The 16897-nt window shown below is 39.6% G+C and overlaps 1 protein-coding gene across 2 annotated transcripts in view; it reads right to left on the bottom strand.

Annotated features, from left to right (window-relative positions):
• The window catches only part of LOC114025981 (coronin-2A-like), a 159734-nt gene that overhangs the window by 17863 nt on the left and 124974 nt on the right, over positions 1-16897 (bottom strand). For both annotated transcript variants that reach the window (XM_027839532.1, XM_027839531.1), the window contains exons 3-8: positions 16272-16388; positions 14141-14290; positions 13292-13471; positions 9615-9731; positions 1857-1961; positions 537-633 (exon numbers count right to left, since the gene is read on the bottom strand). In XM_027839532.1, the coding sequence (XP_027695333.1) occupies positions 537-633; positions 1857-1961; positions 9615-9731; positions 13292-13471; positions 14141-14290; positions 16272-16388 (766 nt within the window). The remainder of the gene's footprint in view (positions 1-536; positions 634-1856; positions 1962-9614; positions 9732-13291; positions 13472-14140; positions 14291-16271; positions 16389-16897) is intronic.

Raw genomic sequence — 16897 nt, forward strand, 5'->3', positions numbered from 1 at the left:
TTGTGTGAGGCAGTGAATTCCCCATCACTAAGATATATAATCAGAGGCTGGATGACTATTTATTAGGGATTTTGAAGAAAGAACTCAAGGTTCACATACATGTGGTACTAAAGAACCTTGGAGATCCCTTCTAATTTTAAGATTCTGTGATCCCATCAATTTATGACCATTTGTAAATCATATTATATCCCTGGGCCTCAGGCTTACTATTTATAAAATAAAGAGATTAAATTTTATAACCTTATTTTCTTATCATAGGAATATTTTATGATTTATACCTCATACCTAAAGTATCCTCACAAAATTGTCTTGTGCATTATCAATTTAAATTGAGTGTTTTGAGCTACTTAATAATAATGATGATGATGATGATAAGAACATTTAGGCAGGAGAAGATAAATGATCACTCCAGACACATGGTCACAATCGGTCTTCTTAAGAGGTAGGTACTGCTTTGAAAGTCAGTGAATAAAGTCTGTAACATCAATCCAAACAGAAAATCATGTATCTAAGCAATGTGCCTCTTCCATACTCACCGATTCCCTTTTGAGGGAGATAGGAACGATATTCTGTAAGATAGTTCAAGTGTGGTTTGTCTGCACTAATTTCATAGTATCGAATGTTCCCATCACCCTGTGAAAGAGAAGAAAAAAGAACAAGGAGATATGTTGGTCTCTCATTTGGTCTGGAACAATACAAATAAAACAACTGCATTTATTTTTATGTTCAGTTGAAAACTAAAACGCCCTGGAAAATCATAAAATTGAAAGAATAAAGATTTAAAATTCTTTTATTTTCTGTTCCTACTCCTACTTCTCAGTAGCCCTTTCTCTTTTTGGGTAGAGTCCAGGTATTGTGGCATTTAACAAAAAGTAGTTGCTTCCAAATTTTTAGATATCTTTCCCTTTCTCTAGTGCTTGCATGTCAGAGATAGGATAATAGTTGTGGTAGGGTTGGTGTGTATGGTGATAAAGCACAATTCAAGAAATTGCGTGTGTGTGTGTGTGTGTGTGTGTGTGTGTATGTGTGTATGTAATAGCAGATAACAAAAGGGAAAGCAAGGAGTTGTGACCTTTTTTTTTTTGGTTAAAACATCTTTTAAAGTTTAGATAAGAAGATCAAAGATTTTTGATCTTAGAAGGGGTATAGTTGGAAGGGATCTTAGAAGTCATATAGTTGAACATCCTCAGCTTACAAGTGAGGAAAATGCACTTTATAGAATTTAAGTGAACTTATTCATAGTCACATAGGTAGTAAGTGTCAGAGGCAGGATTTGAATCCAGGTCTTTTGAATCCATATCCACTGTACTCCACTTTCTACTGTACCATACAGTCTCTCTGAGCCTATGAATCTCTTACTCTGCAACTCATTATGGTATGGATGTGACCCTGGAAGCAATACCAGTAGGAAGCTATGTCCTACCAAGCTAGAAATGCCCTTTTTTTGGGGGGGGGGAGGTTGTTGTAATGAGCTGTGTATCTGATGTCCAAGGAAAATTCTGGCTAAGTTCACTGAGTCTATTGTAGCTGAACCTGAGTCATGGATATTTTTCATCCCAGCAACTCATGAAGGTTCTATATTAAGGTACTGAGGAGTTATGATCTGCATTTTAGAAACTGGTTATACATATTGATGAAGTATAGCCATCAGTTTAAAAGCTTGATGTTTAAAATGCATCTCTATAATTTTTTTTTATTTCTCCAGTCTAAAAACATTTATAGCTTCAGGTCAATGATGAAATAAAGAATTCAGTACTCAATTTTATATTCCCCTTCTCCTCCACCTAAGAAGTTCACTACTGTACTATTGCATATTTAGAAGCCTTAGTTTTAATTCTCATAGTTGCAAAGCTTACCTTGCCCACCACATAGAGCATATTGGTGTCTGAATCATAGAAGGGGAATAATACCCCAGAAGAGCCATCTAGGTCCTCTTCAATTAAAGGCACAGAAAGGTCATCCTGTCCAGGGAAGAAGAAATGAAAAAAGGCTGTTCAGTTACTCTTTTGGTTGAAAAACCAATGTATCCCAGCCCAGACTACACAATGTACCAGGAAAATCTCTAAATTCTCCAGGACTAACTGTTCCCCCATTTGCAGCATCAATAAACAAGATTCATAGAGCCCAGGAGGAATGGTTTGGAAGCCAGGGAGAAGTAGAAATAAAGAAGAAGAGAAGGAGGCAGTCTTTAAGTTGATAAATTTTAAGAAATAAGGACCTTTGGTAGTAAAAGTATAGTAGACTAATAAAATTTTTTCCAAAGGCCAGAAGTTTGGGAAACATTACCATAAAACACTTTTCCTTGTTCTAATGTTTTGATGCTTTCATCTTATTGATCCATAAAGTTACAGAACATTAGATCTGGAAGGCACTTGCGAGATAATCTAGTGAAGTCCAACCCCATCATTTTTATAGATGAGGAAACTCAAGCCCTAATAAGTGAAATGATATTCCCAAGGTCATATAGTAGATTAGCACCAAAAATAGGAGTGGTACTTGGGTTTTTTAATTACATTGCTCCTCTAAGAACAATCAAACAACTTATTCTCAGTTTGGAAGAATCTTCAAAAAGCATGGGTGCTGCCTTCTGCATCATGGATCTCCCATGGTGGGACTGGATCTTTGGCACTCCCAACCAAAACATATTCCCCAAAGCACAATTATATCAATGACTTTGCTCAGAATTGCACCCTACATTTCAAAACAATAATGAGTGTGGTTGGGTTGGAGGGGAAAGAAGTAAGACTTCATCCCTGTCAAAATCTCATGAAATGAGAACAGAAATGAGTTAATTCTTATAGCTGGGGTATTGTAGGAAGTAAAAGACATATAAGACAGATAAAGGGGAAAGCAAAGGTCAGTGACCACTGGCAAAGGAATGGCTAAGAAAGCTCTCCATCCTAGTAATAGGATTTAATTTAATTTGGGTAAGCAAAACTTACAGCAAACACTTGCCCTATACACATGAATGTTTGGGTACTACATCTGCAGTTCTTGTGTGAGCCATTGCGCTGGTGTTATTTGAAGTGATAGGGAAATTACAAATCTAAAAATGAAAGTGAGTCCTGGTTTGTGTAGCCAAAGAAACTATCTGTTACCATAAAAGAGATAGGAAATGGTAAGTTTGGGGCAAATATTTTGAATATTTTTTGGGAAAGCACTCTCTTATTGAGGAAAAAGAGGGTTTGAATCTGAAGTGATTAGTATTATTTGTCTTCACTGATCAAGCTCAACAAATAATACATAACCCTCCAATTCCCTTTGCCTATGGGGACAGAACCACAGTTTGGAATACTCAAGCTGGAAAGGACAGAGCATATGGCACATTTTCTGGATGGTGATCCAGGAGGAATAGTATGAGATATCTCAGAATGGCTGTCTTGTTTGGAGTTCATATGAGTTGGTGTGGAGCCTTTAGCTCAGTGCTTTTGGGAACGGGCTTTAGTTGGGATTCACCAGGGGTAAGGATGGCCAGGAGAGGTCAGGCCAAGGTCTATGAATCCCAGAGTTTGGCCATTTTGAATTGGCCTGGGTCCTTGTTTTGACTGTACAGAGCCAGGGTACTTTTTATGTTGGTGTAGGCAGTTTATCCTCCATATTAATGGAAGACCAAGAAAATATTCATCTTATGACCAGGCTTAGAGGAGTCAGACTGACATATCTCTTTGATTCTCCTGTAACACCAAGAGCCTGTGTCCAAAGGAGAGCTGTGTCCAACTGTATTCATGTGTTGCAAAACACCTTCAAGGGTTGGATCAGGGAGGCTATAACCCAGATCAGGTGACCTCATATACAGCTTGGCAGAGAAGAGTGACCCAGGAAACCTCTAAGTTTGCTTGTAAACAAAGCTAAACCCTTGGGCAAAATATACCTAAAGAACACACAGAGATTCAGAACAGAACATACACCTACCTCAAAGGGTTGTTGCAAGAATCAAAGGAGGTAATATAAGAAAACCATTTGGTAAACCTTAAAATTGTTATTAAGGAGCAGCTTTAGATTGAGGATGGATAGCTCCTGAAGGTGGCTGAAGAGCAATGGTGGAAACAAGAGAAAGAGTCTGTGGGTCCAAGATATGGTGGGAGTGAAGGCTCAGACTAAGCAGGAAACATTGATGGGACATTTTGGAAGGAGAGAAATTTACCCTCTTAATCCAATATGTTGAATTCACAACATGAGAGGGGAGGAAGGGGAAAAAGAGAGAGAGAGACATAATGGTAGACTAATAGGTCAGAACTAAGAGCAATGACAGAAAGATTAAACTTGATAGCAATGATGGAAAGATTAAATTTGATACAGGGGGAGAAAATCTCCTGAATAATTAAAGCTATCCAGAGGTGGAATGGGCTGCCTCAGGATTCCCCATTACTAATGGTCTTCAAGCAAAAGCTGAATGACTCTGTTGGAAATATGATAGAAGGAATTCTTAAGGTATTGGTTGGAATCTTAATAGTTGGTATCTGAGATCCATTCCAACTCTGACATTCTATGACTCTGAAAAGGCAGCAGCTGTATAGGCAAAGTGAAGAGGGTTCAAAACAGTCCAAAGTGGTGAATTATGCTATGGGATATATAGGAATATCAGGGAATTCTCCTGATCCTGGTGATCAGTAAAGTAGGATTATTAGAAAGATAGACCCTGGATAGAGTTTGGGATGAAAGATAGAGTTAGAAATATAGGAAGATGTTGGAAGGGTTAGTGTTTGGTTTAAGTGACTCTGAGGAATGGGAGGGAGAGAGAGAGAGAGAGAACGAGCAATTAATTATTGACAGAATTGTATAAAGTGCTGTGAGTGTTAGCTTATGTGTTTAGGAATTTAAGAGTTTACTAGGCAATGTGAGGGTAACTTTTGAGGAATATGGGTATCAAATTTACCCCCTAGCCCAGGGACCCAGTTATGTGTTGGGAGTCAATGAGATTTAAGGTATGGAAGCATGGGAACAGTAGCTTCTAGGGTCAGACAGAGGCAGGCATCTCTTACCTACATAGGTGGTTAGAAACCTGTGGTTGGGTGAGTCTGGGTCCTCGTGCCAACACCCATGGGGTGATACTGGTGTAGCACCCAAATTGACACTCATGTTCACAGGTTGGTCCCTAGGTGTATGACTACAACTAAGGTTCAATGAATTCTGTGGGTCTACAATCCTAAAACTATAGCTTCCAAGCCTCTGTTGCTGTGAGTATCTTCAACAATCAACCAATAGACACAATTAGTTTGAAGCAAAGAAATTTACTTACATGGTGTTGTAACAACAGTAGCTAAAAATAATTTCCCCATAAACCTGATGCACAGTGTCCCAGAAATACATGAGATGTCAGTGGGTACAGTAGACACATAATAAGAGCATACTGGTTGTGAGGCACACACATAGTGGAGATAAGTGACCAAGGCCACTCATGACCCTGATTCTGTGGGGCCCCAATATCTTTTCTCATCTGATGGCATCCTCACACTATGCCCCACTGGGTACAGTGTCTCCACTGGACAGGTCACTCCTATTGGCTCCTTATTCCTCCTCATCTTTGTAACTCAGCTACCAACTGCCAGAATTAATTCTCTTTTGAATCCACGGCTGGCTTTCTTCTCTGCTGCAAGTGGTCACATTTCCTCTGGGCTGTTTCCTGCTTTGATTCTTTTTCTCTCTGCTCCATACTGAATTCTATGTCTCCAGCTGGTCACGTAGCTCTACCGTAAGATACCATGACCAGCAACACTGGGGTGGGGGTGGGGGAAGAGGAGGGAAGAAAGAGAGAAATCTCTTCTCTCCTGAAATTCAGTGTCAAGGCATGATCCCCTAATAAGAGCTGGATTTTTCTTCCAAGGTTAGGTTTCTTTTCTGTTGTGAGGGAGCACACTCTTTAAAGCTTTACTGAGTGACTCACTGCTGATCCTTTGCTAGCCAGTAGCTAACTGCCCTCTAACCTTATCAAAGAGAATTTCTTCCACCTCATAAAGAGGTAGTAAAGTGAAAATGTTTCTTTGCCCTTTCCTGAATCTCTCAACATCTGTTGCCCTCCCTCCCAAATAATCTTGTAATTAACAACTTTGTGTTTATCTGCATTTATTCATTTCATATTTATACTGTATATACCTTTGTGTGCAATTATTGTCTCATCCATTAGAATGTGCTTATCTATGTACTTGTTGTCCTCCCCTTTAGAATGTAAGCTCTTCACAAGTAGGATTATTTCATTCTTTGCATTTGTATCTCCACTGGCACATAGTATGTGCTTAATAAATTTGATTTATTAGAATATGTTTTGTAGTCCCATCACATATTCTGAGGCCAGTTATAAGACTGAACACTTTCTTAGCTTGGTGCTCTAACTTGGAATCAAGTGAGTTTAAGGAAAGCTGTCAGCACCATGGCCAGAGGAAGCATCTGGCTTGATCCACACTGAGTAGGGGTAAAAGCCAGGGATTTGGTTCAGCTGAGCTGTGCTGTGGAAACATGCTGAGATGACATTACCACAGCTACCACATTGGTGCAGGTCCTCATCACCTTCTGTCTGGACTATTGCAATAACCTCTTAATTAGTCTCTTCTCCACATCTCTTCCATCTCCAATTCGGCCTTGGCATAGCTGCCGCAGTGATGCTCCCAAAGCACAGGTCCCACTATGTCACTCCTCTGCTCTAAATGTTTCAGGGGCTTGCTGCTTCCTCTAGTATCACACACAGACTCTTCTGCTTGACAAGTAAAGCTCTCCACAACCAGAATCCAGCCTACTTTTCTAGGCTTATTGTACATTATTAAAACACCCTACAATCTGCCCAACCTAGCCCACTTGCCTTTCCCTCGTCCACAATGCTCCACATCCTCTCTGGCTCTTTGATTTTGCACGGGATGTGCTCCATGCCTGAAATCCACTCAGTCCTTACCTCTACCTCTTGGAATTCCTAGTTCCTCTTAAAACCCAATTTAAATTTTTAAAATTAAATTTACTCGAGACTTACCTGATTCTTCCAGGTTACTAATGCCCCTTTGAAATGACTATAGATTTGATTATATGTGTACATGTTGTCACCACTCCAGAATGGTAGCTCCTTGAGGGCAGCAACTATTTTGGGTTTTTTATTTCTGTATCCCTAGCATCCAGCCTAGTGCTTAGTAAATGTTTCTTGATTGATCGATTAATTTTTTTTTTTGGTGAGTTGAGAGATGAAGAGACTACTGAAACTGTCTATCTATTCTAACCCTTTCATCTTATGGGTGAGGAAACAGAGACCTAGGGAGATTAAGTGATTTTCCCAGTGTCATACAGGGTAATAAGCATCAAAGAAGAGATTTGAGTTTGGGTCTTCTGATTCCAGAGCCAGTGTTCTGTGCCACACTAATTTATGTTTAGTAAGGAGGAAGGAGGAGGCAGCCAGGTGGCATAGCGGATAGAGTGCCAGACTGGAGTGAAGAAGACTCATCTTCTGAGTTCAAATCCAGCCTCAGATACTTACTAGCTGTGTGACCCTGGACAAGTCACTTAACACTGTTTGCCTCAGTTTCTTCATGTGTAAAATGAGTTGGAGAAGGAAATGGCAAATCACTCCAGTATCTCTACCAAGAAAACCCCAAATGGGATCATGAAGAGTTGGACATGACTGAAAAATGACTAAACCAAGAAGGAAAGGCTATTACAAGTTGACAGTAGGTGTTCTTTTGGCCTCAAGGTGGTTTAGGTTGTCTATATAGTGAAAGTAAGACCTAAGCCAGGATCTAGGGCTTGAGTAGGGGACTTTACCATATGATCTATATTTCTAGAGGGGAAAATTCCCTCACTTGGACTTGACTCAGTGATTCTTTCCTATTGCTCTAATTTGCAAGGAGATAGCCAAGGAAGAGAGTATGTGTCTGTGTGTCCTTTCCTTGGGTGTTCTGTAGAAGCATTATTAGCATCTCTGGGTGGCAATTACAATATGAACTAGCCTGCGTTGAGTCTCTCCCTACTCCAGTCTATCTTCCACTCAACTGCCAAATTTACCTTCCTAAAGCACAGGTCTCACCATGTCACTTCCCTATTCAATAAACTGCAGCATCTCCCTATCACCTCTAGGATCAAAGCTCTTCAAAACCTGGCCTCTTCCTACCTTTCCAGTCTCTTTATGCCTCTCTTCCCCCCTCCCCCCATCCCCACAAACATACTTTGCGATCCAGGGACACTGGACTCCCATCAGACATTCCATCTCCTGGAAATTTTCACTTGCTGCCCTTCTGCCTGGAATCCTCTTCCTCCTTACCCCTACTTCCTGCCTTCCCTGGCTTTGTTCAAGTCCAGTTAAAATCCTACCTTCTATAAGAAGCCTTTTCTGATCCCCCTTAATTTGAGCATCTTTCCTTTGTTGATTATTTCCAGTTTATACTATATATAGAGCTTGTCTGTACATAGTTGTTTGCATGTTGTCTCCTCCATTAAACTGGCAGCTCCTTGAGAGCAAGGACTGGCTTTTGCCTTTCTTTATATCCCTGGCACTTAGCACCGTGCCTGGCACACAGCAAGTGCTTAAGAAATGCTTGTTGACTGGCTGTCAGAGAGTCAGTTTTCTGTAAGGGCCATGTTTGTTATAAGAAGGTCATTCAAGAATAGTCTTCTAGAGGCCACCCCAGATGAATTCATGATAGGGCACTTATTCGAGTCTCTGCCTTATAACCTTAACAGCATGCTTGAGGCCTCAAATGGAAAATTTCACTGAGAAATAGTTTGTGGTCACTCAAAAATATTGAGCCTAGTAAGATACAGTAAGGTTTATAGAGACATTTGAAGAAACACATAAACTAACTAATGGAATTATAGTAATGTGTCATCGTAACACAGGTCTTTATTCCATGAATTCAGATATATGCTTCTGAACACAATCACACATATGTCATACCACACCCCTGGTATTTATCCTTTCCCCAGGTACCAGGATAAGAAAAGGGTTCCACTGCATTTATTTCCCTTAAACTAGGACATAGATGCTATCATGGTTTCACACACACACACACACACACACACACACACACACACACACACGTATATATATTTCTATATACATACACACATGTACACGTATGTATACGTATACACATGTATGTATGTGTGTGCACACATATATGTACATGTGTGTATAAATAACCATGGTTTTATAGATGTTTGTGTTTGTCTATATATGTATATATGTATATATACATATATATGTATATGTGTATTTGTGTATATATGCACATACACACAGAGTGGAGCAACATGTGTAGCCATATAGAGATATAGCCTCAGGTCTGCAAGTTGAGTATTCACTGGAGGAGAAGGAAATTCTCTCTCTGATGAGTAGCACTCATGGCTACTCTTCTGGCCATCTTGCAGCCCAAGCTAGGGTGGAGGGAACAAGCCAACTGTCTAGCTCTAATCTCTCTCTCTTGATCCTTTCTCTACTTTGTAGGGAAGAGGTGACTGGCGACTGAGCAGGAGAAGCGGACAGAGAGAAGAATAACTAGAATTAGGGTTGGGGTTGGAGTCAATAAAAGGAAGACATCTTAGTGGGAAGCAACAAATGATATAAAAAGAGGAATGAGACAGGTCTTAGGAGTGGCAGCGGGGTCCTTGCTCTGACCCTCAGTTTTGAAAGTTGACCGACTCACCTCATTCCATAGTGCAATTTGCCTGTTGTTCCATCTGGACGTTCCAGTGGACAGCAGTTTTTTCATGTTTCCTAGAAACAGCACTTTGTTGGCTCTGTGAGACTTGTAGCTTGCTTCCTAGAAGAAGACACACAGTATATGAGCACCAGGACATGATTTGAGTGGATCAGTGATTCCCCTCCTCTCAGAAAAAGTGGTAGGATGGAGTAAGTTACAACTTTGTGGAATATGCTGGTAGAGGATTTCTGAAGACGATCTGAAGATCTTCTGTGTAATTGTTCTCTGAGAATTGTTTGAGGAAGCTTAAGGAGATTACAATCCACATGGAAATCCATGAACATGAAGGTGGAGAGCATCTGAGTGAGAATAAAACTAGAACTATTATAAACTCTCTGTCCTGAAATTTCTTAATACAGGTCATGAAACTGGCTTAGAGATGATGAATAGTAGAGATGGGAAATTAAGTTATTTTTATACTCAAGGTATTTTTAAGCTTTGAGTGTACACGGATTGTTCTTCAGGATACGTGGAATCCTAGAATGAGAGAAATCTCAACGTCAGATGAATCCAACCCCTATCTGAAATACCACAAAGTTGGGAGGCAGGTATCACTCCAACAATGATAGGATATCAGAATTCCAAATGGTTGAGAAGCTCTGCTAAATATCTTAAACTATGTGCAAAATATTGGCTTATATACATAAACAGGTTGCCCTAGATTTGTAAGGAAAAAAAATGGAAAATTGTAATAATGATTTATACTTTATGCTCCTGTGATTTAATTGTTGTGAGTATTCTATTAATCAGTGTAGACCATAACCCCTCTATCACATCCTAGATCCCATGTGAGGTCTTGGAGGGTCACTGAAAAATTCATCATCCTACACCCAAATTTATGGCTCTCTAAACTTTGCTAGGCAGTCTTCAAATGGTATATATGAGGCAATGTGGCCTGGTTATAAAGTACTAGAATCAGAGTTAGGAAGCCTTGGGTTTGAATCCTTTCCCAGACACTGACTAACTGTGTGACATTGGACAAATCATTTACCTTCTCTCATCCTCCATTTTCTCATCTATAAAATGGGGATAACAGTAGCCACAGGATTGAGGTAAAGGTAAATGAGATAATTTATATAAAGTACTTTTCAAAGCTTGAAGTGTAAATGTAAATAATTACACTTTTTAAAAACAAATTGATACAACAATAAATATGGCATTTTGGGAACTGAAGTTTCAGAATAGGGAAATTTTTTACTTCTTTCCCTAATTAGGCAAATCGCTTCTCTCTGGGCCTCAATTTCCCCCTTTGTAAAATGAGAGATTTAGAATATATGATTCCTAAGACTCCTATAGGTGTAAAGGTTTTTGATTCTACGTTAATAGATATGAGATATTTTTAGTATATGAAGTACTGTACAAATGAAAAATAAAGGTAAATTTGGCATTTTTAAATTATTGTCATCTAAATTTTGATATATATAGAATAATAGAATTGTGCAGCAAGAATGCTTTTGGAGTCCATTAAATTCATACCCTCCTCAAGACATTCTATTCAACTGGTCTTCCAGCTTTTTCTCAACACCTGAGTCTGCCCTTTTGGATAGCTCTAAAAGTTAGTATTTCCTTACATCAAATTGAAATGAGTCTCTTTGTAATTTCTATGCATCCCTGCTTTTTCTGCTCACCCTAGCCAAAAAGAACAAATCAGCTCCTCTTCTAAATGGTAGCTCTTCATATACTTGGAAGACAAAAAGCATGTATCCTACAAGTCTTCATTTCTGTGGGCTAAATATCCCTAAGTTCCTTGAACTGATCCTCGTACGGCATGGTTTTGAGTCACCTCACCATCTTGTTTCCACTCTTGTGGATGAGCTCCAAACATTCCATCAATGTCCATCTTAAAATATGGCATTTAGAACTGAGCTCAATGACCTCAGTTCATTAGCAGAATAAAACTCTGCTAATTTGTACTGTTGTTTGGTCATTTTTAACTCTTTGTTACCCCATTTAGGGTTTTCTTGGCAAAGATACTGGAATGATTTGCCATTTCCTTTTCCAGTTTATTTTATAGATGAGGAAACTGAGGCAAACAGGGTTAAGTGACTTGCCCAGGGTCACAGAGCTAGGAAATATCTGAGGCCAGATTTGAACTCAGGAAGAGGAGTCTTCCTGATTCCAGGTTCAATCCTCTATCCATTGTGCAACCTAACTATCCTGCTAATTTGTACTACTTTGGGGATAGGTGTGTATGGGGGAAATCGGTTTAAATGAATAAGACGTGTGAATTATAGACTTAAAAAGAGAAATGCAGTTTTAATTTTTAAGTACATGAAGCAATTACAATTAGACAGTTACAGAAAAATGAAAGAAAGTTCCTAACAGGGTCATTCACCTTGCAAATGGGAAAACCACGTACGATGTAGCATAAATAAAGATGAAAGTGGATGAGAGAAAAAATAAAAGAACTTTGGCTTGTTCCTGCTCTAATGAAACAAGTCTAGGGTCTCTGCTTTTGGATTTACGTGCTTCGAGGTATCATCTCATCATGTGATGGTCTCCTTGCAGAATAGATAGTATCTGTTTGGAGCATCAAAACCAACAAAGCCACCAAAAGGATGTATTTGAAAATGTCCTTAAGAGGAAGAGAGGCAGAACACACCCTGCAATGATGCCATTGTTCAGATAGTCCAGGTTCTGGTAGTAACATCAAGCTCAGTGGTGAGCTTTCATTTTGAAACAGAGATTGTGAAGCTGGTAAGCAAAGGACCAGAACCTAATCCCTGGCCCTAGTAAGAAATAAAACGCTTCCACTGAACTTCACATTCTAGTTTTTTAAAAGATCTTTTTAACTAGCAGAGAAGAATAATTTGCAATCAGTTTATCTCTTGTAATTCAATCATTTCAGTCACGCCCAACTCTTTGTGAACCCATTTGAGGTTTTTCTTGGAAAAGACACTGGAGCAGTTTGTTATTTCCTTCTTCAGCTCATTTTACAGATAAGGAAACTGAGACAAACAGGGTTAAGTGACTTGCCCAGGGTCACACAGCTAGTAAGTGTCTGAGGCCGGATTTGAACCTGGTTCTGTAGTCACTAAACCACCTGTCTCTATGTAACTAGAAAAGGGATTGGGACTAGACCTGTCCTTTCACTGGTATAGTGAACTCCCAAGTGACAAAATTCCCTTTACTAATGCAAATTGGTGCCTTCTTTGCAACTGATAGTCTTAGAGAGTTGCCTAGAGTGCTGAGAGGTTATATGATTTACCCAGGGTCACCTCTCCAGCATGTTTTAGAGGCAGGACTTAAATCCATTTCTTCTATATTCTAAAGCCACTCTATATCACTCTATCCACAAGACCACATCATCTCTCTATATGCAAATGAATGCTTGGAAACAGTTTGTTCTCAAGGCTAAGTTTTCCTTCTTACAATCTTGTTTACATTACTAATTTGTCTAGCAAACCTGTTTTTCAGAGAGAGCCCAAATGTAAATTTCAATCTAGCCTCAGACCAAATTATTGCATAAATCTATGATAAGAGACCAGACTAGATGGTCTGGTCTGAATTAATGTGACTTCATCATACTATAATGCCATTTGTTCTCTAACCAGCTCTGATGGGGGAAAAAACCAGTAAGACATTTATCTTATTGAAAAGCATAATGTTGCACACTGCACCTGTAAGACTGTTCCTGCGCGGGGGTCAAAAATCCTTATCTTTCTGTCCTTACAGGTGGTTGCTAGCAGGCTGCCATCTGTGTTGAATGACATGGAGAGGATCACATCTTGGTGAAAGTCAATTGTCTTCACTGGGTTCAGAATTACAGACTCTTTTGTGTCAAGGTTCCATATCATTAACTAGAGAACAGAGAAACGAAACTCTTAGCATCTTTCTCCCCCTCTCATTCACTTACCTGACAATAAGCACACACACAGGACATGACAGACATATTGTCAGTATTCAACAAGGTAGTGAAACACAGTAATTCCATGTGGAATAATCTGGAAATGGGCTGGGTAAGGTATTTGGTCCCATTGTTCTGAAGTAAACAGAAAATTCAGAGGGTGGAGTTGTGGAAGAAATAAAAAAAAATCATAGATCTTTTAGGAGGTCATCTGGTCTAACTCCCTCATTTTACAGATGAGGAAACTGAGGTCCAGAGAGGTTAAATAACTTGCCCAGGGTCATATAAATAGTAAAAAAGAGTTAGAATTAGAACATAAGTCCTATAAATCTAGAGGATTTTTTTATAGACATATTGAAACATCAGTGTAGCAAGATATGGCTCTGGAGAGATCCTTTTTACACATATACGTATATATTACATGTGTATATTTATATATATACATATAAATAATATATTTTACTTTCCTTTCTCTTTAGACTTCCCTCATATATCTTGCACTAATTCTGTACATTTGACATTTGGACACTTAAAAATTAATGATGCATGGGATAGAGGTCCCCAGGCAAAGAGAAGAGAGAGGGATTTTGCCCCAGTGGCATTTTCCTTCAAATTGACTAACCTTATAATCATAACCAGTGCTAAAGAGAATATTAGCAGCAGTTGGGTGCCATTCTAGGAGTCCAACTCTCCTCGCGTGACCAAGTAGCTCCTTCCTTGAGGCAGTGATGTTTCTTGATAGCAATTGCTTTGGAATATCCCATATCTTAATCTAGTAGGACAAAACAATACTATTTTATAAAAACTGAAAGCAAATCATTTGTGAGAAACACCTCATCATTCACAACCTTCCCCAACACTGGCAGGACAACTTGTGAATTATAGATCTAAGAGACTAGATGGGCATCAGGGCTCTCCACCAGCCCAGAGTTCAGGCAGGCCAGCTCTTGCACCCTTGAGGATGGCAAACCAGTATTCCCCACTGTGCAAGTTCTCATGCTCCATTCTCCTGCGCCCTCCTCCACTCCTGCTCCTCAATCTACCATAGTTCTGACAAAGCAGGCCAGGGGAGGGGAGTTCTCTTTTGGTCTGAAGCTGCCCTTAGAGGTCTCCTTCTGGGATTGCCCTTGTCTGAGTGGTCTCTAGAAGCCTAGTTATGAAGACCCTATGGAGGACTACATGAATACATTGAAAGAGGCTAAATAAATGCTTAAGTTAAAAAAATCATCAGGGTACCTCTTCAGGGTCTTTCTGCCTTAATCACAGAAATCAGGATTATTTTTCAGTTATTTCCATATTCTATTCTACACATTTCATAGATATCTATACTACTCTTTTGAGGTGGAAGCTGGTACAAATCAATTCAACAAGATTTTTTTGAATGCCTCGTAGGTGAAGAATGACCTCAGAGATAACATCTGGATCTAAAATGACAAAACACCTGCATCCAGAATGAATGAAAGCGCCATTTTATGTGGTGTAGATGCTTGCTCCCAGATCCAAATCCTTTTTCAGGGGAGAGAGAAGGGCAATCACTGCCACTAACATGGGACTGGATATAGATTTCTTTATCAATGAAGAAATGATTGCTTGGACAGCTAAGGGCCTGGTGTTTGAAAGAGGAAACTTAGCCCAACTCTGTGCCCCCAAAAAGCTCACTTGTCTTACATGTTGAGCTCTTTATTTCTAAGGGAATACTTCCCTGCAAAATCAGGCCCAGTGGGAATTCCATTAGTATATTCTAGGCCTCATCAAGGCTAAATGGGTCTGCAAATCATTTCAGGACATCCACTTAGAGCTATTTCCTGCCAGTAATTTTTGTGCACACTTCTGTTACTGAATTAGAATTGTACAGACAGAGTTGATGGCAGAATATACTCATTAGTGATTTGATAATAACATGAAGGATGAGCCAGGAAAGTCATCTTAAAATCAATTTAGGTAAGGAGAAGGGTAGTGAAATTTATTTTACTTCTACTAGAGATAGACAGGTTAAGAAGACCACAGATTAAGCAGATCAGGTCTTTGGGCTGGCCTTTAAAGGATAGGTAGGATGAGTAGGAAGGAGGACATTCGGATATAGAGGTTGGATAGCAGGTAATGGAATTTTTGTTGTTCTACACCTTATAAACTTTCAAATGCAGTAATTATGACTTTTGGAATGCTTTCCATATTTTTAACATTTTTTTCACTTTAAGGTACAGTTTTAACTTATTGGTCTAGTTAGTGATAGGAAGTGGACCTATGATTCATTGACATATGGAGTTCCCTGGGGAGGAACCTCCACCACCAGTGCAGATTGGTACCTTCTCTACGACTTATAGTTGCCTAGGGTATTAAAAAAATTATATGACATGTCCAGGGTCACACAGCCCATCTGTGTCAGAGATGGGACTTGAACCTAGGTCTTCTTAGCTTTGATGCCAGCTCTATCCACTATGCCATGCTACTCCCATCAACACAGCAAATTTCTAAAAATACCTCCATGGTCCGGGTCACTATTTAATCCCGTTTTCAGATGAACTTATTAAGAGGGCCAGAGACAGGCACAGAAACACTATGAAGTCCACCTTCTTCTTCCTCATTCCAACCACCTTCTCAGTGAATGATTTCTACTTACTTAAGATTGTCTTTGCTGATGTTTTCAGGATAGATGGAGCACTTAGGGATACAGGTATGACATTAAAGGTGGATTGGTTTTCATTTCCCACAGATGTGTTGGGAGAGTGGGATGCAGAAAGGTGAGAATTTACCGTGGCATCTTCAGAACAGGAGGCTATTACAAAATCATCAAAAGGGTTCCACTTGATGTCCAAAACGTTGCCTTTGTGGCCACAGATCTTTGGGTAATGTGGATCGAGCTTTCCTGTCTGCAAAATAAATGACAGATGAAATCTTTGTAAGTTAGGGTGTGTATAATCCACAAGTAAAAGAGAGTATCAGGGCAGCTATGTGGCGCAGTCAATAGAGAACCAGCCCTGGAGTCAGGAGGACCTGAGTTCACATCTGGCCCCAGACACTTGACACTTACTAGCTGTGTGACCCTGGGCAAGTCATTTAACCTGATTGCCTCAGGGTTAAAATAAAATAAAAATAAAAGAGAGTATCTCCATAGATCTTGTCACATAACTTCAGAGAATGGAGTTTCAACAGTATAGATGGGCCTGCTTTTGAAGTTAGATTGTTCATAGGCTTTTAGAACACTGAAAACATGCTTAGCTGGGACTCAGCAACCCAGAACCCTAGAGCTGTAAGGGACTGTATAGGTCATTCATTCAAAGCACAGGCATTACTAGGCAGCTAGGTGGCACAGAGAGTAAGAGTGTTGGATTTGGAGCCAGATGACCTGAGTTCAAATTCTGCCTTAGACATTAGCTGT

This window comes from Vombatus ursinus, unplaced genomic scaffold, assembly GCF_900497805.2.
Source record: "Vombatus ursinus unplaced genomic scaffold, bare-nosed wombat genome assembly UNPS02014832.1, whole genome shotgun sequence".
Classification (NCBI taxonomy): Eukaryota; Metazoa; Chordata; class Mammalia; order Diprotodontia; family Vombatidae; genus Vombatus; species Vombatus ursinus.